General features: G+C 40.6%; 1 protein-coding gene across 1 annotated transcript in view; it reads right to left on the reverse strand.

Annotated features, from left to right (window-relative positions):
- Positions 1 to 5034: 5034 nt before the first annotated feature.
- The window catches only part of Ophn1 (oligophrenin 1), a 348861-nt gene continuing 329662 nt past the window's right edge, over positions 5035 to 24233 (reverse strand). Inside the window, exons 22-25 of the mRNA XM_059250481.1 lie at positions 14836 to 15001; positions 13795 to 13845; positions 9762 to 9803; positions 5035 to 8556 (exon numbers count right to left, since the gene is read on the reverse strand). Of these exons, the coding sequence (XP_059106464.1) occupies positions 9770 to 9803; positions 13795 to 13845; positions 14836 to 15001 (251 nt within the window). The 3' untranslated portion in view covers positions 5035 to 8556; positions 9762 to 9769. The remainder of the gene's footprint in view (positions 8557 to 9761; positions 9804 to 13794; positions 13846 to 14835; positions 15002 to 24233) is intronic.

Below are 24233 nucleotides of genomic sequence, written 5' to 3' on the forward strand. Positions count from 1 at the left end.
TTTTTCCATTTTACATACCAATCCCAGTTCCCCCTCCCTCTCCTTTTCCAGTACCCCTACCTCCACCCAATCCCACCCCCATCCACTCCTCAGAGAGGGTAAGGCCCCTTTTGTGGAGTCACCAAAGTCTGGCATACTAAGTTGAGGCAGGACCAAGCCCCTCCCCCTGTGTCAAGGGTGGGCAAAGTATCCCTCTCTAGGGAATGTGTTCGAAAAAGCCATTTCATGCATCCGGGATAAGTCCTGATTCCAGTGCCAAAGGCTCCCCGAACAGATCTAGCCACACAACTGTCACCCACATTCAGAGGGCCTAGTCCAGTGACCTGCATGTTCCCCAGCTGACAGGCCAGAGTCCATGAGCTCCCACCAGCTTGGGTCAGCTGTCTCTGTGGTTTTCCTCATCATGGTCTTGACCTCACTTGCTCCTGTGATCCCTCTTCCCTCTCTTCAATGAAATCTAGGAGCTCAGCCCAGTGCTTGGTTGTAGAGGAGGAGCTACCACAGGAGGCCTGTTACTCTTAATCATAGAAATCCAGAGAAACATGAGTACTGAAACCAAAGGTTATGGTCTATGGTGTGTGTGTGTGTGTGTGTGTGTGTGTGTGTGTGTGTGTGTGTGTGAACATTATTTACACTACTTCTATGGGTGGGAATGTAAATGCTAGAGTCTGACTGCAATGTCTAGAAAAGAAGTCAGGGAGTAATAGAGGGACTCGGTGTAACTGAGTTTGCCTCGATCTCAGGCCTAGAAGTGGGAGGCTAATAATAAGTGTAAGGAAGAGGTGGCAGACAATCACGACTGAGGTCCCAATATCTCACATCATGATGTGTCTGGGATTAACCATAGGATGGCACTTTCCAGTACTTTGGGTAGTAGTAGCTGGGGAAACAACCCAGAGGAATAAATGTAGGACTGACAATACTAGAGGAAAAGGCAGGCCTGGAGAAAGGTCACTGTGTAGCTTCACTGTCAGAGTTACAAAACCTTCTTTTCAGCTTTCCTTCCAGGTGGCATTTTGGTGGGGAGTCTCAGGGCCCCCATAGTCAGACTTCATAGAGTCCCAAGAAATTAACAGAAATGGAGTGTACTCTTTGGATATGGAATGGCCTCCAAAGGCCCACATGTTAAAGGCTAGGTCCCCATTATGGCACTGTTGGGAAGTGACGGCTGCTTTATGAGTAGGGACTAATGGGAAGTCACCATGTCATTGAGGGTGTACTTTTGACAAATAGAGTATGACTTGAGCCTCTTCCTATCCTGTCCTATTTTGCTGCATGACTGTGAGTTTAGTGGCTTGGCTCTGCCATGTGCTCCTCCCACCCCCATGTTGTTTCACCCACAGCAATAGGTCCAAATGACCGTGGACTGAAAACCCTAAAACTGAGACAAAACAAAGTTGATTATCTCTGGTGTTTGTTACAGTGACAGACTGCACACAGGAAGAGTCCCATATTTAATGGGAAGCCTTCAAGTAGAAACACTGCTCAAGAACACAGTCCTGGTGCTCCATTTTGACTTTACCCATCACAGACTATCACCTCTGAGCCTTTGCAAAAAGACTGCACCTTCACTCTGCCGTAAAAAACCTAGCAATTCTCTATTTAACAGAAGTCTTCAAGAATCTCATCTGTATTAATTGTGTTATCAAAATGGGACACAGGGAACAAGCCTAGACCAATCTTCAAATCAAACTTGCCTCTATCTCCCTGCTATTGAAATTTTCTAGGTTGATAAATTAGAATTTTCTCAGTATATAGTAAAAAGAATGATCTGGATTAGAATCCTGAATTCACTATATCCTGACTGTGGGAACTTGTTCAATGTTATAACATTCTGTGCCTCAGTTTTCTCCTTTATACAATGGGCTAATGCAAATGGGTACCTCATAAGAATGTTATGAAGTCAAATTCAAAGAATTTAAAAACAGATTTTCATCTAGTAGACAAGTGTCTACTGTCACATCCAAGTGATATGTCAATGGAAAGTACAATTACTACTTCAGATCTTTAGGAAAACTGCAAGGCAGGGATTATGTAGGTAGCTATTTCATACTTTATGCAAGTATCCATTATGTCCCCTAAGAAAATTTCATATCCCAAACTATGATTCACTACAAAAAAAATTAAGATGTAATTAAGGCTGATGTAGATATTAAGATACGGAGAAAATTCTGATTTTAGTAGATTTAATCGTTGTTATGGAATAAACCCTAAACAGAAGAGGCAAAAAAAGGAAGCAAAAAAAAAAAAAAAGCAGAAGAAACAATTCAAGAAGGATTGGGGCAGTTGGCTTAAAAATGGGGAGAGTTTTTGTTCTGTTATATTTTTGTCTTATTGGATTTTTTGGTTTTATGTTATTTTTTGGAGAAAGGGCATGAAATTAGGTGGGCAGGAAGACGGGGAGGATCTAGGAGACATTAGGGAAAGGGAAAGAATATAATCAAAACATATTGTATGTCAAAAATTTTTAAATAAATAACCAAAATAATTGAAGACTTCAGTCTCTCAGAAGAAACTAAATTATGCTAATAACCTTGATTGAACTTAAAAGAGAGCTGTATATCTCAGATGATAACCACTCAGAAAATTGAACTATTCTATAGGAAAACTTCTGACCAACAGAAACAATCAGATGACAATAAATAGATGATGAAGTGCTAAATTTTTGATAATTAAAAACCTGGATATATTTTTAGGCATGTTTTATATGTATGTATGTATGTGCACCAAATGCTTGCCTGGTACCCTCAGAGGCTAGAAGAGGAAGTCAAATCCCCTGGAACTGGAGTTATAGGCAGTTGTGAACCACCATGTGTGTGCTGAGAATTGAATCCAGGTCCCTTGGAAGAGGAACAAGTGCTCTTACCCTCTAAGCCATCTCTCCAGCCCTAAATTTGTGATAATTCGTTATAACAGCCATAAAGACTAATACTGTGCCGCTGTATTTCAAGTTGCCCAAATCTGTCAAATTGAGAAATGCTACTTTGTCCCCTGAAGTGGCTGTTGTGAGGACAAAATGATGGAAAGAACCCAAGACTGTTCTGCAAAATTTCAAATCATGAAACTCTATGTACTCCAACAGGAAAAATAATCAATCTGGTTTGAAACAATGAAATTGAAGCAATTAAGATTTTAGAGCTCAGGCTGGAGAGAGAGCTCAGCTGTTAAAGTCTAGGTTTACAACCCAAACTATAACAACTTGAGCTCATGATATGCCCCAGGAAAGAGACTAAGGGGCTGCAGGCCTGCCTGCCTCTTCTCCCCTGGAGAAATAGCACAGCATGAGAGGATTTGAAAGACCAAAAGGCCATTCTGCTTCCTATGCTATGATACCCCTCTGAGCATCAAGAAAATGGGAAAAAAAAATCACACCTGCTCTGATAAGGTGATAAGGGCTGTGTGTGACTCAAATGAAGCAGTGTTTGTGGATGTATGGCAGAAACAAAACTTCCAGATGACAGGTATAGCAGTCTTCCTCGGTGTGGATGTCCTGTTCTTGGGAGCAGGTGTCTTGACTAGACTCTGGCAAACAGATCACCAAGGAAAGTCCTGTATGCTGGTACTACGAACACCTAGTTTCTACCCTTGGCTATGGTGTGACACCTTAGGCAAGTCCTTTTCCCTCTCTGAGTTTATCTGTAAGAAGTTAACCTTGTAGCTAGTGGCTCTCAAATGGGTGTTCGACTCACCTAGAGAGGTAAGAAGCAGATGATGGAAAGCAGGAAATTCCCCGTTGTTTGTGTTTCTCCTCCCACCATCCCCCAAAAGGCCTGAAGCAAGAAATCTTGTTTTTATTAAATAATGCAAGAAAAGCCTTAACCACAATACGAGTTGATTCATCGAGTATATGGCCTGCAGCAGCTGAATCTCAGAACTCCGCCTTATTTGTTATACTGTAATTGGAAAATTAACTAATTTCCAGCCGGTTAACTAGCTATGTTCCTCCTGTTCTTGACAATTTCTGTTAACACCGCTTTGCTGTGATTAAAATGTCCTCCCAGTATTGCCTTTCTTATGTGAAATGAAGATCCTAAACCGGCCAAAGACCAGCAGAGTTGTCCACTTCCATTACATCATGGCCTGTGTATAAAAGTTGAAAAGATCCTTTGAGACGAAAGGTAGACAATGTGAATGACATGCTCAGCATCTCAGGGAGGAAGTTACCAAGCTGAGTCTTGACCACAGAGCTCCTGAAAAGTTCCTTCCAACTGCCACATTGTCTTTCTACTGCTTCCGTTACACAGTCTGACAGCCAAGTAACGTTCTGTCTGCTTATTCCCTAGACTCGTTCTGCTATTCTTGGACATAGAGGAACTTCATTCACTTGTCAACACAGTTACAGGCCACGTGCAAAACAATGCAAGAAGCAGGATGTTATGGACTCTCAACAGATTAGATCAGACTTAGCCAAGTGTTTCTTAAAATTTTAATGTGCATAGAATTCTCTTGTGGGGTCTTGTTAAAATAGATTCATATTCCAGATGTCTAGGGTAGATCCTAAGAAACTGCCTTTCTAACAAGTCTCTAGGTAATGCCAATGCTAAAAATGACGTTTTCATTAATCCTATTTCTAAACATCTCCAGTTACATTTGGGGTTCATTTTCTTTTGAAGATTTATTTATCTATGAATTTTATGTATATGGGTGTTTTGTCTGCATGAGCTTCTGCACACCTGAAGGGGGCATTGGATCCTATGGGATACACTTATAGATGGTTATGAGCTGCCATGTGGGTGCTAGGAATTGAATTTAGGACCTCTGGAAGAGCAACCAGTACGCTTAAACGCTGAGCCATCTCTCTGGCCCCAGGATTTGTGTTCACTACTATTTTGGGGCAGTATGGTAAACAGAAAGCCATCTGTAGTTTCCAATCTTGGATTTTTATCAATTTCTAGTATCTTATGGGCAAGTCATTTTCACCTCCCTGTGCCTCGAGTTTCCTTATCTATAAGACAGAATTGCCAGCTATCATATGCAATGAGACCTGACAGAATGGCAAAGCTATGTTACAAAGTGGAGAATAGATTAAGAGTCTTGGGTTCAAAAGAATTTTTTACTGAGTTCTCTTTAGATTTTTTTTTTTTACAAGACAGCACAAGTGGTAGATAGTGGGGACCATGATTCTGATATTCTGAAAGATTATTTCCATGATGAGACAGCAGATGGAGGACATTTATGCAAGAGAATCTGCACACTTCATTGAAAATCATGTGAATGGGCTCAGGGATCTCATTCTTTTCTCTGATTTCACACACATAGTTCATATAGGCAATTTCCCTATGAAAATGAAGGCTTTTCTTCATTGACAATATCTTGTCAAGTTATCTTGCTTCACTCTGGATTTTTTTGTTGCTGTTGTTTCTAAAGCTTTTGTAGGCTTCTAATGTGTCAAGGTCAATTGTCTGCTGCTTCTTTATTAACAGCTTCACTGATCTATGTTCTCTTAAAAGCAATTATTTTATGAGTTGCCGAACTACTTCCTTTACTCTTCTGTAGTTCTTACAGAATAAAGGAACGTCTTGAAAAGGGAAAGGTGCTTCCCTATGTAGCCATTACTTCCGAAGTACTCTTATATAACATTATTTTGCTACTTACTTAAATGCTTAGTTTTGCCCTGTGGTGGCTGGATACTCCATAACACCTCTTTTTCAACTTGAAATATAAAAATTCAATGAAATTTCTTTTATGAAATGACCCCCTGACTTTTGCTTTCACCACAGAAAAAACTTGGTAGGGATATGACCCCAGGGCATCAAATTCCACAAAGGCAGAGAGAACTTGCCTGCTTCTTAAAACATGCGTGGTTATCACCAGACTTCTCGATGAAACCGTCCATGTAATGGCATAGCGATGTACTGGGAAAGCACAGCAACACCTAGAAAGACCCTTTCTCTTTGGAAAATGACCAAGGCAAATAATTCCCGGCTACCAACGTCACAAGGGGAGGTTAGATGATCTTCTAAAACATACTACCAGTTGCATCAACTCAGAGTGAGAAGAAAAGCCACCATGGATTATCTTTCAGCCTGTGTTCTTACTCCTTTATGAAGTGGGCTTGCACTTGCTTCCCTCGTTCACTGTATTCCTTTCCATATTGGTTAGGCACATAGGAGTCAAGAGTCAACCCACCTCCAGTAATGTGCCCTCTGTTTAAATACCTAGCTCTGAATGGCACAGTGAAAACTGCACAGGGTGCAAAGTCAGAGAGGACTGGATAGAAATCACACTTCTAGTACTCACTATGTCTGTGTACTACTAGAGTCAGTAACAATGCAACTGGGTACCTTCTTAATCTGTACAAAAAGATGAGGACTTGCATGATTGTTATAAGGATGGAAGATAAGGTATTTGAAGTACCTAGTACTCAGAGGGTGCTTAATGAATGTTAGCACTTTTGTTGTCACTATCATTCAAGGCCTAACAGTTCTCTCACCTACTTGCTAGGGCTGCGGCTAATTTCCCATAGTTACCACTCACATATCACCTCTTCTGATCACCTCTTTTAGTGAGTGTCTACGCATCAAGCACACCCCAAGCCAATCTCATCTCATGACAGTATGCTTCACCCCAGCAATTTTGCTCTTTAAAGCAGATAGTAAAAGGAGATATTTTGTTTCCTTGTCTAAAGGGGGTTGATACTGAAATAGAACTACCCCACCAATTGCTCCCTGGCCTCCAAAGTTGGTGGCCCTACCTTTCCCAGCTGAGTTTCCATCCATGTCCCACATAACACAGCAATCATGATGCAAAGTTTCTAGATACTTCTTCCACTGGGAGTACAATGTCTTTCTCTGCCTCTCAAGAATATTCTAATATTTTTAGTGTTTACCATGGCATTTTGTCTCAGGAAAACCAGACTCAAAACTGTCTTTATAATCTTTCATGGATCTGAAGCCCTTCTGGCCCACTCCTATAGCCAAGTTCTACACATATCCTTGCTTTTCCCTCATTAACAGAGAGGATCCAGCCCTAAGAGAGGATCCAGCCCTAAAACCAGAACTCAATAAGAGCCCCGCAAGCCTCAGAGGCTGTGGCCCAGGCATCTGCACAGAAACAGAAGCACCAACACCCTAAAAACCAGGGCTCAAAAAGGTTTAGTCCTCAGATTTCATACTTCCTGCATGGCTTTTACTTCAGTGCACTTTCAATGACTCCAGCAGTAACGAAAGGACCAGCGGCTTATATCTTGAAATTTTCTACTTGCTGGTAAATATGAGAAGCTCAAGAAAGAGGATAAAAGTCAATACCTCCCAAAAGAGCCATTAAAGCCACCACCTACAAGGCCCCTTCCTAGATAAATGTGCTGTACTAAAAAGAACCTTATGTAGGAGCTCAGACACCTGGGATCTTGTCCTCTTGTGGTCACTAACTTGCTCTTCATGTAAACTAAGCTGTTGTTAGTATAAATGCGTTTGAAAGTTCCTTCTAATCCAACCCTTTATGGGCTGTAAAGAGTCTTTTATCTCAAGGGCTGTGGTTCTTAACCTTTATTGGGTTGCAGTACCATCTGAAACCCAGTAGAATGTTATGAACCATCTGCTCAGAAAAGGCATTACCCTCATGGAATTGTATATGTCATCTTGGGGGCATCATAGAGTTCCAGAATCCACAGGCACCTTGGCTAAGATCTGGTTTTGTTTGTTTGTAGCTTTGTTTGTTTGCTTGCTTTTCAGGAAATAAAAGAGCATGTAAGCTAGAAGCAAATACGAAGCAATAGCAACAATTCCTTGGACTCAGTCAATCTTAACAATTTTTCCTAACATTTGACCCTTTTTTACAGAAACATTTTCTGTTTTATTTGTTGATTGCTGAAAAGGAAGCTATTGGGTGAAAGCAGGAAAAAGGGAAATCCAGACAGGCCTAGGCTTTGACATGCAAAACATGCTTAGCAGATTTGTTCTCAGAGGCTGGAGGCAAAAGCAGAAAGGCTACCTTCCTAAGGCCATCCTGAGGAAGGCCACTGTGTGGGAATCATTCATGCAGTCTGGCCCCACTGGATTTCATTAACATGTCATGGTACCAGGGTGCCAATCTGGTACTAGTCAGTGTCCATATCTTCAGAAAGAGACATGGCTCAATTTCCAATATTCAGCTAACATCCCTACTCCCTTCCAAATAAGGTAAACAATGGCCCCAACTCAAGTGGCCTTTAGATCAGGGTGAGACCCCTAACATCAGGCTTTAGCCCTGAATCATTCAGAGTCCAATGACCTTTGAGGAAGCAGGAAGTTCAGAGAAGAGTGGAAAACTAGGTTTCCCTCTTCAATACAGGTCAGTGGGTATTTTTCACTTCAGTAGAGTTTGGAGCTTGAGAGAATCCAGCCATCCAGTATCCTAGGAGCTGCTCACAACAGACATTCTGGGGAGATGAAGACAGAATACAAAGGAGAAGCAAACACGTGTCTAAGACATGTGCTCCTTATTTTATAGCTTCCCAGACACTGAAGGCACAAGGCCATAAATGAACTGCTCTTCAGCACCAAACAGCTCACAAGGGTTTGAAGCGGGCCCTTTCACAATCTGGAAAGGGTCCCTCAAGGCCAAGTCCTTTCAAACCTGAAATGGAAAGAAAAAAGTAGGGAGTTAGGTGGGCCTAGGTGAATATTTAACAGGTATTGAGCAGTTGGGTCTCTCTAGTTACTTACCCTATAACTGGTACCTGATCTGGAAAAGGGACTTTGTACTTCAGACCCCAAGCAACAGGCTCAAGGCTGCTATAATTAGGACTAGAGACGGTGCCTTTGACCCCACCTCCAATTCCCTAAAAAAAAAAAAATCTATCTACAGGGGAAGCAAAATCCTGATACTAGAACTTCTGAGAGTGCCGCCCACTGTACTCCCTTGCATCTTAGCCACTGCCTTTATGGTCCTTTCAGTATCTCCAAACTTCCTTTGACCAGGCCTTCATTTCTAAGGCTGATAAGGAATGGCTTATCTATCTCTAGGCCATGCAGGACTGGCAGTGACAGGAAAAAAAAAAAGAAGGCTAAGGAGCACATGGCAAGCCAAACTTCAGGTACTTGGGCCTCATTAATGTGCATATTGGTTCATGTCATGCCAGAGATCTGATAACCAAGCAATCAAAAGTCCTACGCGGAGAAAGACATTTCCCTGACCCCCAAGTCTCCTGTGACCTCAGCAAGTCACTTATCCCCTCTGAACTTAAGTTCCTTTGTTTGTTGAGTTAGAACACATAGTATCCTCCTTATTTCTGGCATGTGATGTGGATCAAATGAGATCATGGATATGAAAGTTCCACGCACTAAAAAAAAACAGGACTAAAGATGATGGTTCAGATGGGAAGAACTGACAGGGTGACTTGGTATGATGCGTGGTATGACTATAGACTCTTTGGCATTTGTTATAATATCAAAAGGGAGGTCGCTAGTTTCCTTCTAGACTCAAAGGATGGCAGAGTCAGAAAGTTCCATCATCTCATTTGACAAACAGAAATTGAGACTTGGAAAAGGAAATGTGCTTGGGCAAAATATCTAGCCTGGGATTTCTACTGAATTCAGTTGCAAAGCAATCTTAAAATAATGCAGCCAAGGGGAAACACAGGAGAAAGAGAACTTCAAATCATACAAAACCTCACAAATGAAGTAAGATTCAGGGATATGTAATTTTAGGGTAGTGAACTGAGGCCTGGAGTAACTTCCCACCCTCTGGACTTGTATAGTATTCTAGTCTTCAAAATCCTAGATGCCATGAAAAGGGCTTATTTGAACAATGTTTTGTAATGAAGGATAGAAACAACATACCTGTGGCTTCAGCTCTCATCTCCAGGAAGTTTTCCTTGAGAACTGAGGACAAAAGAAAGATGTCAATGAAGCCCTTGAAATTAAGACTAAAAAGGCTAATGCCAAAAAAGTCACTTGATTATCAGTGGGAAATTCTTCTGCTCAGATGTTTTACTACATTTAGTTCCATTCTCCTAGGTTGAGAAGGTTCAGAGAACCCAGTATTCTAGCCACAAAGGCACCTTTCAGGTGCTAAAGCATCTTTTGAGTACTAGACTATGAGAGAGTAGATATAATAGAGAAGTTGGCCCAAGACCACAGTTTACATCCTGTGATTACCACCACTGGTGAGAAGAGCAAGAAGGCAGGGGAAGTACCATGAAAGAGATAAATCCTCCTCTGTCTTAAAAAACCAGACCTTCTCTGCTCAGCCTGTTGATCAGCCCTAAATTAGCCTTACTTACTCAGCTGAGAACTGGGGGAAGAAAGACAATCATAGACAATAAACCCCTCAACAATACGGCCAGAGCATCCCACCTAAGAGCTGGTTCCCACAGCTATATTCATAGCCTTCTATTTTTATCCCATCTCTTGAAACTACTTATAACAAGTTGCCTAAATTATTTTATTTCTATTCATGGTTTCAATTACCACCAAATATCGGGAATCTTCTTCCAAAGTGTCACTATTCATATTACAGTATATATGTGATGCCCCAAACTAGAGTTCTATAACACAATGGTTGTACCTAACAGTTCTATTACTAAATCTGCACAGGCCTCACCCTGACAATTAGTTTAAATTCCAGTTACTCACTGGGCATCTCTATCTGGATGTTTCGCAGTGTCTTCACAGTGACTGTATGAAATTGAGCTCAGCAAATATCTCACAAAACCTGTTTCTTTATGATTAATTGTTGTACCATTTACCAAATTGCCCAAGCTAGACTTATCTCTCTCAGTGCTTCCACAATGCCTTATATTTGAAAAGTCAGCAGGGTCTGATTGAACTGATCTCAGATCTGTCCTTGTATTCCATTCCCACAGCAACACCTTAGATCAGGACTTTCATCAACTCTTGCCAGCAAGATTTGTTTCCTAATTGGTCTCCTTGCTTCCAATCTTTACCACCAAAGTGATCTTTTTACAACTCAGCCAGCTCAGAATGTGCACCACCACTTAAACATCTTCCATGACCTGCCCCCAGTAGACTACAATACAAAGAGCAAACACCTTAATATGTCATACAAGACCTTTGCAGTCTGGCTCTAATCCATTTTCCTGGTGTTATGTTCAGCTGAGCTTTCTTCTTTTCACCCCACATTATAGACAAAGTGGGACACTAATCACTTCTAAAGTTATATTGTCTTATGAAATATTTTCTCCTCTCTTCTCTTCCTGACAAATTTCTAATAATGTTTCCTTTGAGTTTTTCTTTTTAAATGCTGAAGAGGGCAATGGAAGGAGGAACAGATGCTATCAAAATGGCAGGCTACAGTCAAGTATGCAAATGGAAAACTAAAGGAGGCAAAACAATGGTTAAACAGCTCAGCATTATTTTTATTTGAGATGATAGAAGATGCTGGCAACCATGACCATATTAAGGTCATATAAGCCACATGACTAGTAACATCTTGCTAAGTGGCCAGCATGTAAATACACTAATAGTAGTGGTGGATTCGAGGTGGGAGGATTATTATTTCTATGCAGCTTCTGAGTAAGAACAATCTACAGGTAGCCAAGATGGCATATTGAAGGCAGGTGTACTTTAGTCTTACCTACATTCCTTCCAAGGTGATTCTTAGGACACAGAACAGGATTAAGTCTAAGTTCTAGAAGCCCAGACAAAGAGTGGATAGAAAAGCATGGGCTGAAAGCCTTCTGGCATTGTGGTTGGTCTAAGTCTTCCCTGAGCACTGGCAATATTACCAATCTTTCGATGTCCTCAACCTCATTTTAGCAACAGTTTTCCTACTGAAAGTTAGCCTACACTAACAATTCTGCTAGACTTTGTTCATGCCTCTTAAATATTCCCCTCCTGATGCCTTGACAGCCTATCCTAAGAAACAGATCAACCCCCCAAATTTTCCTGTGTATTTCTATTTTATCAAGCCCCAGCTCATGTATTAATTCTTCCCAAAAGCTTTCTTTTCAACACGCCTGAATCTTGTTTATTTCCTTCAATTTCTCTGGTGTTTATTTCTCAAATGATTTATTTATCCTAGGGATGAAGAAAGGATGCCAGGAAGTAGTGCTACTCATAGGAGGCACCTTATTAAGAATCTCTCTCTCTCCCCCTCTGCCCTGCCCCAATCCGTGGAACTCAAGGCTTCAAGCATGATGTACAAATACTTTAGCACTGAGCTATAATCCCCAGATCCAAATCCAAACCCTTTTTATTTTCTTGCCTCTGGTAAAATGGATCAGGGACTTGACCTCACTTTCATCTGTTATAGTAAACTAAATGATAAGTTATTGTCTAAACAGAATTTAGCTGATCCCAGAGCTATCTGTGGCTGCCAAGCTAACTATGGTAACTTGTCATGTGGAATCACATCCTGGTGAATTAGATTCACGGTATTGGTAAGAAGATGCCAAACCTATCCTGGCCCCATTGATGGTAAAGGTGCATTGTTCTGCTTTGAACTGACCACCTAGAAGAGCTAACTCTTGTTCTTGGCTAGGAAGCACAATTTGAAAATCTCAAATTAGCCACATGGAACAAACTCACAGCAAGCACCTTGAAGACCAAGCAACTATTCCTTCAAATGCTCCCAAATGCCCAGGGCTTAAACAGCTTGTACCAGCATTTGAAAAAAAAAAATTAAAAACAAATGGAAGGAAGGATGAACAGAAGGAAAAAAAGGAGAGAGGAAATACGAGAGGGGGACAACAAAAGGAGGAATAATGGATTTTCAGGCCCCACTCAAAGATCAATTTTAGTGAGTGTAGAATAGAAGCCAGGAATCTGAGATTATTTTTTTTTACAGTTTTTCCAAGAGATTTATGTGGATGGTCAGTTTGATAATCATCGAGTCAATTATTTATCTTCGAAATGGGAGCCACACTTACTCTGAATCTACAGACAATAGAATGCTATATTCTGCATACCTTTGTCAGCTGACCTTATATCCCATGAAGTCTAAATAAGCAAAATAACAGCAACAAAAAGACCTTCATTGGGTGTAAGGTTTCTTTTTTTCAATATAGCTTTAGATGTGTACTGGCTAGTTTTATATCAATTTGACACAAGCTATAGTCATCTGAGAGGAGGGAGCCTCAACTGAGAAGATGCCTCCATAAGGTCAGGCTGTAGGCAAGTCTGTTGAATTTTTTCCTAATTAGTGATTGATGGGAAGGGACCAGCACATTGTGGGTGGTGCCATCCCTGGGCTGGTGGGCCTGGATTCTATAAGAAAGCAGGCTGAGTAAGCCAGGGGCAGCAAGCCAGTAAGCAGCACTCCTCCATGGCCTCTGCATCAGTTCCTGCTTCCAGCTTCCTGCCCTGTTTGAGTTCCTGTCTTGACTTCCTTCAATTACAGACTATGATGTGGAAGTATAAACCAAATAACTCCTTCCTTCCCAATTTGCTTTAGTCATGGTGTTTCATCACAGCAATAGTAATCCTAACTAAGACAAAACATGTGTACATACAATAGTGTACATGCATATGTATGTCTGTGAAGGAGAAAGAGAAACAGAAGAAAGGAATGGGAAAAATGAGTAATAAAGAGACAACAGAGACATAAGTTAAGAAAAACAAGAAGGAGGATGGCATAAAGAGAACACAGACAGAGAAACACAAAAAGTGACAGAGAGAAGCTGAGAATGGCAGAGACATACGTAAGACACAGGACACAGGTGAGAAATAGAAGCCAATCTACAATAACTGCAGGAGAAAGAGGTGGGAGAGGAGAAGGGAGAGAGGCGGAGAGAGAACAAGAACTACAGAGAAACAGAAAAGGAGATGCAAAGAGCAGAAACTGCTGAGACAAATTTGATGCATTTATTCAAAATTGCCTTTTGCCTCCTCTTGCGTCTCCTGCGTCTCTTACCTTCCAGTTTTCCGGGATGCTGTTTCAAAGAATCTGGTCCTGGATGCCACCCTGCAAATAGAAGCCAGAGCTACAGTAAAATACACGTGAGAACCAAGGACCAATGGAAAGGTCCTACTTTGGCTGGCAAAAAGCCAAGGATCTGGGCAAAACTCAGAATGAGAAATGGTTCCGAAGCCATATGCATCCCAAGGCAACAAATAAGACCCTTTACTACTTATTGATCCTGAATGGTCAAAGTTTGTGGTCCACTCAGACCTGTCTTTTGAAAACAATCTTTGGTTTCAAAGTGTGGTTTAGGGCACTTTGTAAATATGCTTTTTTAATCAGCTGAAGTTGTGGCGGCTTTGTTCTTTCCCTAATTTTACAATTACCAGCAATAAAAGACACAAGAAAAAGGAGGATCAGGGGGCAATGTGCTAAGAAGGGTCCAGGAGGCAAGTCTGAGGAGGGTCAAGCAAAGCTGGTTCCTTAGCTCTGCTTCTTCCCTGGCTCCCCAGCTTACTGCCCAGCCACCAGAGGGCCTACTGGATGTCAGCTCAGCTCCTGTACTGAGAGAGGATCTTTAGGGGTCCTGAGTCATTTTGGAAGATTTTTTTAAATGTACCCTTTTCTTGCAAAAAAAAAAAAAAGAAAAGAAAGAAAGAAAGCCCCAAGCACAAATACAATGACAAAAAAAAAAATGTGCTCATTAAATTACTTTAAAACCAGTAGCAATAACACAAGATAAAGAAAAGATTTCTAGAGCAAAAAACTGAAAGTAATTTTTCTACTTTACAGACATCAGGGCAGCTAAGAAAAAGAATGAGACTTTATAATAGACTTTGAAAAAGTCTTCATCTCTAGTGAAATAGCTCAGCTTTGGGGGTTGAATGGAATACTTCACACAGGGATGGCAGTGGCTAGTCTCCTAGATTATGAAGAGAATGATGTTCCAGAGTTGTGTGCTGTATACACTTAGCAACCAGAGATGGAGACCCTGAAGGCACCTCCAGTGGCCAGCACAGGCCTTAGGTCAAGTTGAGAGAAAATGTTACTTACACAGATGATGGGATTTCCCCTGCATTGCCAGCCACAGTATCTGGCTTTGGTTCTGGCTTTTGTGAAGTACTGGCCCGACAAGGAGGGTCTGGGGGCCTCACTGGAGGACGGATGATTGTTTGCTTTTCTCCTGGGGGCCGAACTTTGCTGAAACAGTCAGAATCTCCTAAGAGAGAAGACAACACTAAGGACCTGAATAGTCAGCCAAACAGAACACTAAGCATCAGTAGGTAACCTGGGGTTGGCTGGGCCATGTTCTCTGGTCCCTATTTCTTCTTGGCTAACAACAACTCTTTATTTTTGTTTTAAAATTCTTCTGGCTGCTGTCCCTTAGAAAGCCTACATTTAAACCTGGACTGTACAACTTCATGTACCTTATGTTTGTTATGACTTTCCTAATTCTACATTTCCTTGGCTTTGTAATTCAGAGTAGCAACACACCAGTTTACAGAAATTGAAGGCATTAAGTTAGGAAATAGTATGTTTACTACAGTGCCAGTCACATAGTAGGTGATTGATGAGAAACTTGAATTTGATAAATTCATAACCACTAAAATTCAGATTCTGAGATTGGAGAAATGACTTAGCAATTGAAAGCACTTACTACTCTTGCAAAGGACCCATATTGGGTTCCCAGCACCCATGTCAGGAGGCTTATAAGAACCTGTAACTCCAGATCCAGGCGATCCAACATTCTCTGCTGGACTCTGTGGGCAGCTGTACTCATATGCACATCTATATACATATAATTAAAACTAAAATAAATCTCAAAAGGTCCTATTCAGTACTAAAGTACTCTCGTAACTCACCTTCCTACCTCCACATTTCTGGCTTACAGGTTAATCATAATAAACATATAGATTTTATGAAATGGTACTGGCAAGATTATGGCAAAACAGATGGACTCACATACTGCTGGTGGCATGATAAACTGAACTTATTCTATCTAGATACCTATCAAGCATTCTGGAACAATCTGGATGAAACACATCCATGCATAGGCAATAATTCATACTTGTTTATCCAGTATTTCTACTTTGAAAAAAAAGCTCAAAGAAATTCATCCAAGATAAAAAATAAGAAAAATCAATTGGCACAAAACATATTCTAGTCGCAAAACATCAGACACAACTACAAAGGCTAAACAAACAATTTATTCTTACAAGCAATTAACCAATAGATATCACATATAAACTGACAAGAATTTGGACAAGGTCAAGACAAAATATGTATCTGAAATAAAGTAAAAATGAATCCATAAAGCTGGGCATGGTAGCTCACATCTGTAACTCCAGCGCTGGGGAGTCTAAAGCAGCAGGATTGACATTAGTCCAAGGCCACCTTGGTCTACATAGTGAGTTCTGGGCCAGCCTAAGCTACAGAGTGAGACTCTGTCTCAACAAATAAAGGAAACAAAACTCTGTACAAAAAGTACTTGTGTCTCAATGAAGACAATATTAATATAGCCATATGTGTAACAATGCAAGTACATCAGATCTTGATATTTGCTTAATGTTAGGAGATCTTGATTTTCATTCTTTCTTCAAGATGTTTAAAGTAAAAGTAAGACATTAAATTCCATCTGTATAATACTGCTTGCTATAGGATTTACTTAAGCTTACACAGTTTTATTTTTCTTCAAGTCCTTCTTAGTAGCTCTAAAATGCAAAGGATAAAGTTCGAACTCTTAAACATAAGTTCAAGATCTCCTTTAAGCTAGCTCCAAATCATTGGACATTGTCTACCAAGTCTACTCTATCAAACTGGTCTCTTCACCACCCCATCAAAACAAGTGTTAATTTTAGGTCATATAGTATGCTATAGGAGAAAGTACAGAGGGTCTAGAATTGTGAAGACCTGGATGTGTGGCTTTATTCTGCTACTTTCAAGCAGTGAGAACCTGGACAGTGATTTAATATCTACCATTTTCTCATTTGGGAAATGGGTTTATAACAATATCATTTCACAAGATGATTATAAGAATTAAGTTAGAGATATAGTGTCCAAAACAAGCAGGGGTAAGTAAGCATTAGACCATTTTGCTTCTTTCCTTCTATGGACTCCTGAGCTCACATCATAAGCACTATATCCATTCATAAGAGTGGGTAGGAGTAGGTAAATACAACACTAAGGATGTTTGAAAAGGCCATATGGAGACCTATCATTTTATATGATTCCTAAATACATAAAATAATTTAATTGGAGTTTCCATACACAGGGAACAAAGTTCCTTCCAGAAGCCATAGGTTACCAAATAAAAAGCATGGTGCCGGGTGTGAGATATTTCCCCTCAATTTGTTGGTCAGAAGTGTCTTTGAGACCCCAGAACAATATAGTCTATTGCAATTGCTCTTGGCTGTCCACCAAAACATAATGATAAGACCATATTGCTGAAGATACGACATACTTTGGACACAGAATGTGGAGAAATCAAGTTAGTACTTGACCAGGAAGCCTTCTTTCTGATGGCTAGCTTTCAAAATACTGCTGGCGGGGGGTCGGGGGACAGAGTTACCAGCAGTCATACCTAGTTGTGAATCCTATATGGTAAAATAACAACTGGCCTGTAAAGATATGCTCGTAGGTAAAATAATGGCATGAATGTTATAGGGGTAACCAACTTCTTTCTGATTGGATTTAGGGTTTCCACAGGAGGAAGAACATGCCTAGTACTGTAAGTACGGTCTCAAATCTATGGTTGCAGAGTTCACTAGGTCAAGGGGTAAAACCTACTACTATCATTTTGCTAAACAGACATAGAATTAAACTGCCCTCTAATCTGTTTCTCTATATACACAGATTAATGTAGCTTTCAGATATCATCAGAGTAGTTAATTTGTTCAATGGATAACATTTAACATGGAAACTCACAACTAATCAAAGTGCAGAGAATAGGTGCCAGTGGTTTCACCTTTCTTCTCCCCAAGGCTCAGGAATCATTGCAGAAGAAAGACTGGAAAGATTATAAGAGCAATGCAGTGTCTTCTGGACATTGCAAGACTGTTTCAGTCATAAGCCCACAGCAGCTGTGGTTTTGTGCACAAGACCTGCATAAGATCAAGCTAGTCAACATTCCAGGATGGAGATGAGAGGGGCATGTAAGCCCACACCTAGGTGAGGAGCTACTGACAGCTGAGAGCTGCTAGGGAAGGAAGAGTCAGTTTTCTTTGCACTATGGCTCTTGGTAGAGCAAACACATTCTAGTGGATGGCTCCCATACTCAGGAGAATGTGGGCTGCACAAATCAGACTCAGTAGGTTTTATAAAAACAAAAAAGAGGAAACAAATTTGAAAGGGGTGAGAGGATGGAGGGATCTGGGAGGAGTTATGGGGAAGAGGGGTAAATATTATAAAAAATATTGTATGCAAGTATGAAATTTGCAAAAAAAATTAATAAAAATACTATAATTATGTTTTACAAGACCCAGCTCAAATCTGAGCTACATATTAAAATAAATCATCCACTGAGAAATCTCAGGGGAAAAGGTAGGATTCTGATAGTACAGTATAAGTAGTATACTAGTAGAGGAATGAGTAAAACATTATTCCTGTTTACAGATAGAATTTCTATCTCCACATCTAGGCTCTAGCTTACATTTATGGACAGGGTGATTTTATACAATTGCATTAGAAAAAAATAATCAAAGTAATAATAATTGATTTTTTTCCCTAACAAATTGATACTGTTTGGAACATTCTCCCAGATGATGTTCATAGTAAGCTGAGAAGGAAAGAATAGAGACTTCATGCCATTTCTATTTTACAGAGAAGGAAACTGAGGCTCAGAATGGTAAATCCACTTCCCCATTACATGTATGCTTAGATTGTGATAGAGTAGTGATTGAAATTCTTATCTTCTGTTTTCATATTCACTTTTCCCCCGGTGTCTGCTATGTTGTTATTAGTAGTAATAATATAAAATTGCAAATGATAACAGTAAAAAAATAAGTAAAAAATAGTTCCTATTTATTTGTATTGACTGATTTTGCAGTACAGGGATTAATCCCAGGGTCTCACACAGTTCCAGTTCTGGCTACTTTTATTATGAAACACCAGTTCTGTTCCAAGTATTGTAACACTGAGCTTAATGCTTTTTACACAGTTTTCATAGTTAAGATTGGCCATCATTCTGCACAGATGATATGCCTTTTCTACTATTGAGGAAGACACTCCAGAATGAAAAGGAACCTCAGCATGTACCACGAACAGATGCATGCGCATGTGATTTCTGAAACCTATGTTGTTTCAGGTCCCAGTGATGCAGTGGATTTCAATCCTGGCTACACATTAGAACGTGTGAAGACCTTTAAATATACAGTAACCAGATCCCATCCTCGGCATTTCTAGTTTGACTGGAGTAGGACTTGCTCATGAGTGTTTCCCAGGTACATGTGATGATGGGCAGTGTGAGCTGTAAAGTTATAAGCCACACATTGCAGCTTGAGGGTATTTTGCTTTGTGTGTCCTACAAAGACTGTCCTTCTAAAAGACTGAACTTCAGGTCACAGATGACCAGCTATGACATTGCAGGTCACAGATGACCAGCAATGACAGTGATATCCCACTTCTACTGGTTACTGGAGCGGGGAGTCTGCTAGGAAAGATACTACACTTTTTGAGCCAGAAAATGTTTCTACCTGAAGTCATGCCTATCCTAGGGCTCATTTCTCTTGATGAGTACAGCAGATAGCATCCTCAAAACAGCACCCTCATTCATTACCTTTACAGCCACATCCAAATGGACATCTAACTAGGGCCTGGAAAGTAAGCACCATTAACTGTTAGTCTGATTAGGCCCTTTTTATACGCAACTCCAACTTGATGATTCATTACAAGTCATGCTTTGAAGTAGCAGCAAAGAGTTTTCTTGGCTGAAAGACCCCGGTGTTGTTCTTTCTTGTCTCTAATTTGTCTCAGTCACAGTTAAGCCACAGTGTCAAATTGGCAAGGCACGGAAAGAAGTCATATAACTAGAAGTCAAGAAACCTGGGTTCTCATCTTAGTACTAAAACTAGCTTGTGTAAGTCAGCAGTTCATTTCTCTGCCAGTACAATATGAATATTGGACTGTTTTGCAGATGAATCAGCAGATGGTATCAGTCTGTAAACCTTTACCTCTCTCTGCTGACTTTTGTATGCTTCTTTGGAAATACCATGGAAGCCTCAATTTCTTTATCAGTCTCCCCCTTCCTTTCTTCCACCTTCCTGTTACCTCTCAAGAAATGGACTTCCATTTCATGGCTCCCTGTTGCCTGCAGACAATACCCAAAATGCTTAAGTTGGCATTCACTACCCTCTTCCATTGGGCTTCAGCAGTCCTTTCTGATCTCGCTTTCCACCATTCTTCTTCACATATGCTACAATCCAGACAAACATTATTTATTGTTCTGTGTGCATGTCTTGCAGTTAATCATCTTTCCAAGATACTCTTTATCCTATTCCCACATGCCCAAATTTGCATCCGCTTAAGTGCCATGTCTCTTAGGAAGCTTAAGATTCTCCAAGTTCCTTTCTCTAGCTCGTAAGGCACTGGTTGTCTTGTACTTTGAATCTTGTACTTTGGCTCTTTGTTTTCATGGCTATTTCTCCCCTATTAGAATGGGAGCAACTTGAGAGCAAGATCCAGGTGGGACTCATCTCTGTATCCCCAAGAGACCCAAGTAAACTGCTCTGCGTGTAACCGGCAGATATTCAACAAATATTTATTGAGTAAAGAAAAATGCAGTTCAGTCTTTTAGAAGGACAGTGAAGAAAGCTTTCCCTTTTTAGGCTTCCAACTGAGCTTTGTAGGACACACAAAGCAAAATACCCTCAAGCTTCAAGGGCATTCTGAAACCTAAAGTAAGTATTCAGTATACTGGGAATTTTGTGAGGGCATTTGTGTCCAACAAGGAATGCATACAAATGATCTGATACTGTTTCCCTAGGGTCTGAAAGCCAAACTGAGATGAGAAGTCATAGTCATGGGAAATAAGTGAGAGCACTGTGACTCAGCAGTCACATTAAAGGGCCAAACATGGGTGCTCTAAGAAGTGAGGTATGAGTGAATACCCTTGAGTAGGACCATCAGAGGATCCACAGACCAAACTAGACTTGAATTGAGCTAAGAAGAGCTAAAGATCCTTTTTTTTGTCCCTTTCCTCCCCAATGCTTTTTTCTTTCTGGGTGTTTATCACCTGTATAGACAGGCTAAAGATGAAATATGTAGTTCTGAGCTGTTTTCTTCTGCTTGTATTTTACGTTTGAGGTTTCTCCAAGACTCTAGAATACAGAAAAGCGGATGTCTCTGTCTTGTAATCTGCCACTTCTTGAGCCTCTACTGTATAACTAGGTGCTTTATAGGCCACATCTACCTACCTACCTACCTACCTACCTACACACACACACACACACACACACACACACACACACACGCACGCACGCACGCGCAGTTCACTTGCCTGTAATGGAGGTGCTATCCCACACTACTAATAGTGGGAAATAGAAAGTAAAGCTGACCTAATTACAACAGCCTGCTATTAAAGCCAAACAACTCCTTCCATTTACAGGGTAGTTGGAATGGGACAGGTATACACATGCCATTTTTCCTTGTTATATAGCAATCCAATGGGCACAATTATGAACCTCTTCTACAAATGAGAGGTTCAGAGAGGTTATGATTTACCTGAAATACCACAGCTAGGAGAGACAGAGTCAAATTTAAAACATACACTGAGGGAAGTATGGGGTTTAACCACAAATTCTCTCTAGTCTAGAGTATTCCACCAAATTGCAATCATTTTAATTTCTTTTGAATCTTGGTCCAAAACATGGATTTCACTACAAAATTATTGGCCTCTCCAAAACATTTTGTTACTTCTTTTCCCATCCTCTGTCAAATGATGGTGACCAAATATCTTAGCATGTGCAGATTTATGGAGATGCAACAGTCATCAGTTTTTGACTTTATGCAACTTTCTTGTACCTTTCCTTATATCCACCTATATCCAACCTTGGGCTACAGAGCAGGGAGAAGATTGTTTCTTCCTATAGCTCAGACCCAGCCTTCTAGAATGATCTCTTGCTTTCTATGACATTCCTCCATACTCATCATATAGCCTTCCTTTCCTCTTAGCCATTAATTATCCTTATGGAACAATTTGGAGTTAGACTCCAGGAAAGGCAGAAAATGAAAACCAAACAGTAGATTACTAAAGCCTAAGTATAATAAGTGCAAACACGAAAATGTGGATAATGGCCAGCAACGCCCATTACTGCAGGAGCAAGTCTGTTCCTAATACTTTTAGAGCAGATACAAATGCCACTTACAGCATTAGTCACCCCAGTGAAGAATTAATGGCTGTGTAACTGAAAAAGGTCTTGCAAATATTCTTCCTCCAAGCCCAGGAGCATATCACCAAAGAGAGGAAAGAATCTGAGCAGGGCTCTTAAACCCACATGTCATAGGGCCCTTCTGTGTGGCATGCTACTCACTTTAATATCTATACCTCAGGAAGAATGAAGGGCTTCCTACACCCTGCTCTTACTGGAATGCTCTCACTATCACCCAAGAACATAGCTTACACTGGGATGGAACTGATAGCCTATGGGCCATTCTCACTATGAACAATGGGAAGGCAGAATCATGGCTTTTCATCTTGGTCTTTCTCTTTGCTTAGTTTGATGTCTGAACGAATGTACAAATATAAGCAAAAGGCATATAGCCTTTTGTCCTCTTCATTCTCCCCAAAAGTCCTAAATCTTTTTGTAGAAACTACACACTTGCATTTTGTAAAGCCAGAACCGATAAGAGAAAGTAGGATTGAGGAAACACTACATGTTCTCTCTTACATGTAGAACCTAGATATTAATAGATGTGTGTGTGAGGGGGTACCTACGTGGAGAGCCACAAAAATAGAAAGTGGGAAGAGTAGAGGAAGACAATCATAAGGGAGGCAGGAAATAGAGAGAGTAATGTAATACATATACTAGGAAAGAAAGTAGAAGGGAGGACTAACTGGGGAACAAAAAGGAATGAGTTAGAGGAGGCACAGGGAAGGATAGTGAAAGAGAGCAAGACATGGCAACACAGTATAATACACATGCAGCCAGGCGGTGGTGGCGCACGCCTTTAATCCCAGCACTCGGGAGGCAGAGCCTGGCGGATCTCTGTGAGTTCAAGGCCAGCCTGGACTACCAAGTGAGTTCCAGGAAAGGCTCAAAGCTATACAGAGAAACCCTATCTCGAAAAAACAAAAATAAAAATAAAAATAAAATACACATGCATGAAGATGCCATGATGACATTTGTTTATATGCTAACCTAGAAAATTAATTTAAAAGATAACATCAAATGGTCAAATGGAGACATGCTAATTTTGTATACCCCAAAGTAATGCCTGACAGAAAAGAAGGTGGCAGCTAAGGCAGAAAAAAAATAAGACTATGGAGTTAGAGAGATGGTTATGTGTTTAAAAGAACTTGCTGCTCTTGTGGAGGAATCAGATTTGATTTCCAGCACTCACATGGTGGTTCACACCCATCTATAACTTCAGTTCCAGGTGACCCAACACTCGTTTCTGGCTTCTATGGGCACAAGGTGCACAAATGATACATACATACATGCAGACAAATGTCCATATGCATAAAGTAAATCTTTAAAATTGAATGTGTTATGAAGCATCCCAAACATCTAGTTTCCAGCAACATCTCTGCATATTATAGCCCAAGGGACTGTGGACAATTTGTTTCATGTCTGAGTCACTCTTTCTTTGAAATGGGTAGGGTAAAACCTACCTCACACATTTACCAGCAATAAAAATATGCAATGAATAAGAGAAAGCATACAGGTCCATGTCTGGGATAGAAAAGGGTCCTGAATAAAATTCCATCAAGAAACAATAGTGGGTATTGCAAAGTTACTTGACTGTCATGGAATAAGCCCTTTAACATGCACCACGCTTCTGCTATTTCTAATTGCTTTGAGGGAAAATGTGGAGAACAATGAAATGCACTCACATGTTAGATCAGTGAAAAGGGTAAAGATGGGGAGAAGTTAGGACAGTGACACATTCAGAACAGCGGACGCAACAAAGCATCTTCAACAACAAAGGTGAAAAAGAATAACAATTGCTTGGTGTAGAGTGGGTAAGCAGAAGAGACAACTCTCTCTCCAAGCCTGCCGTTCAGGTTGCTTGTTAGCACACTGGGTTAATCATCAGCTTCAGCCCAGAGGGAGAACTATGTGTAGCAACTGATTAACTGATAACTCTTCTGGTGTCCAGGAACTTACCATGAGCATCAGCGAAACTAGGGTGGGAAGCAGAGGTGAAGAGATAGGTGGGGAAGGTTTAAAGATGCAACTATACCAGAGATTTGGCTATAGGCCTCCACCATGGCCCAACCCATCCCAATTCTGCCA

Source organism: Peromyscus eremicus, chromosome X (genome assembly GCF_949786415.1).
Source record: "Peromyscus eremicus chromosome X, PerEre_H2_v1, whole genome shotgun sequence".
Lineage (NCBI taxonomy): Eukaryota > Metazoa > Chordata > Mammalia > Rodentia > Cricetidae > Peromyscus > Peromyscus eremicus.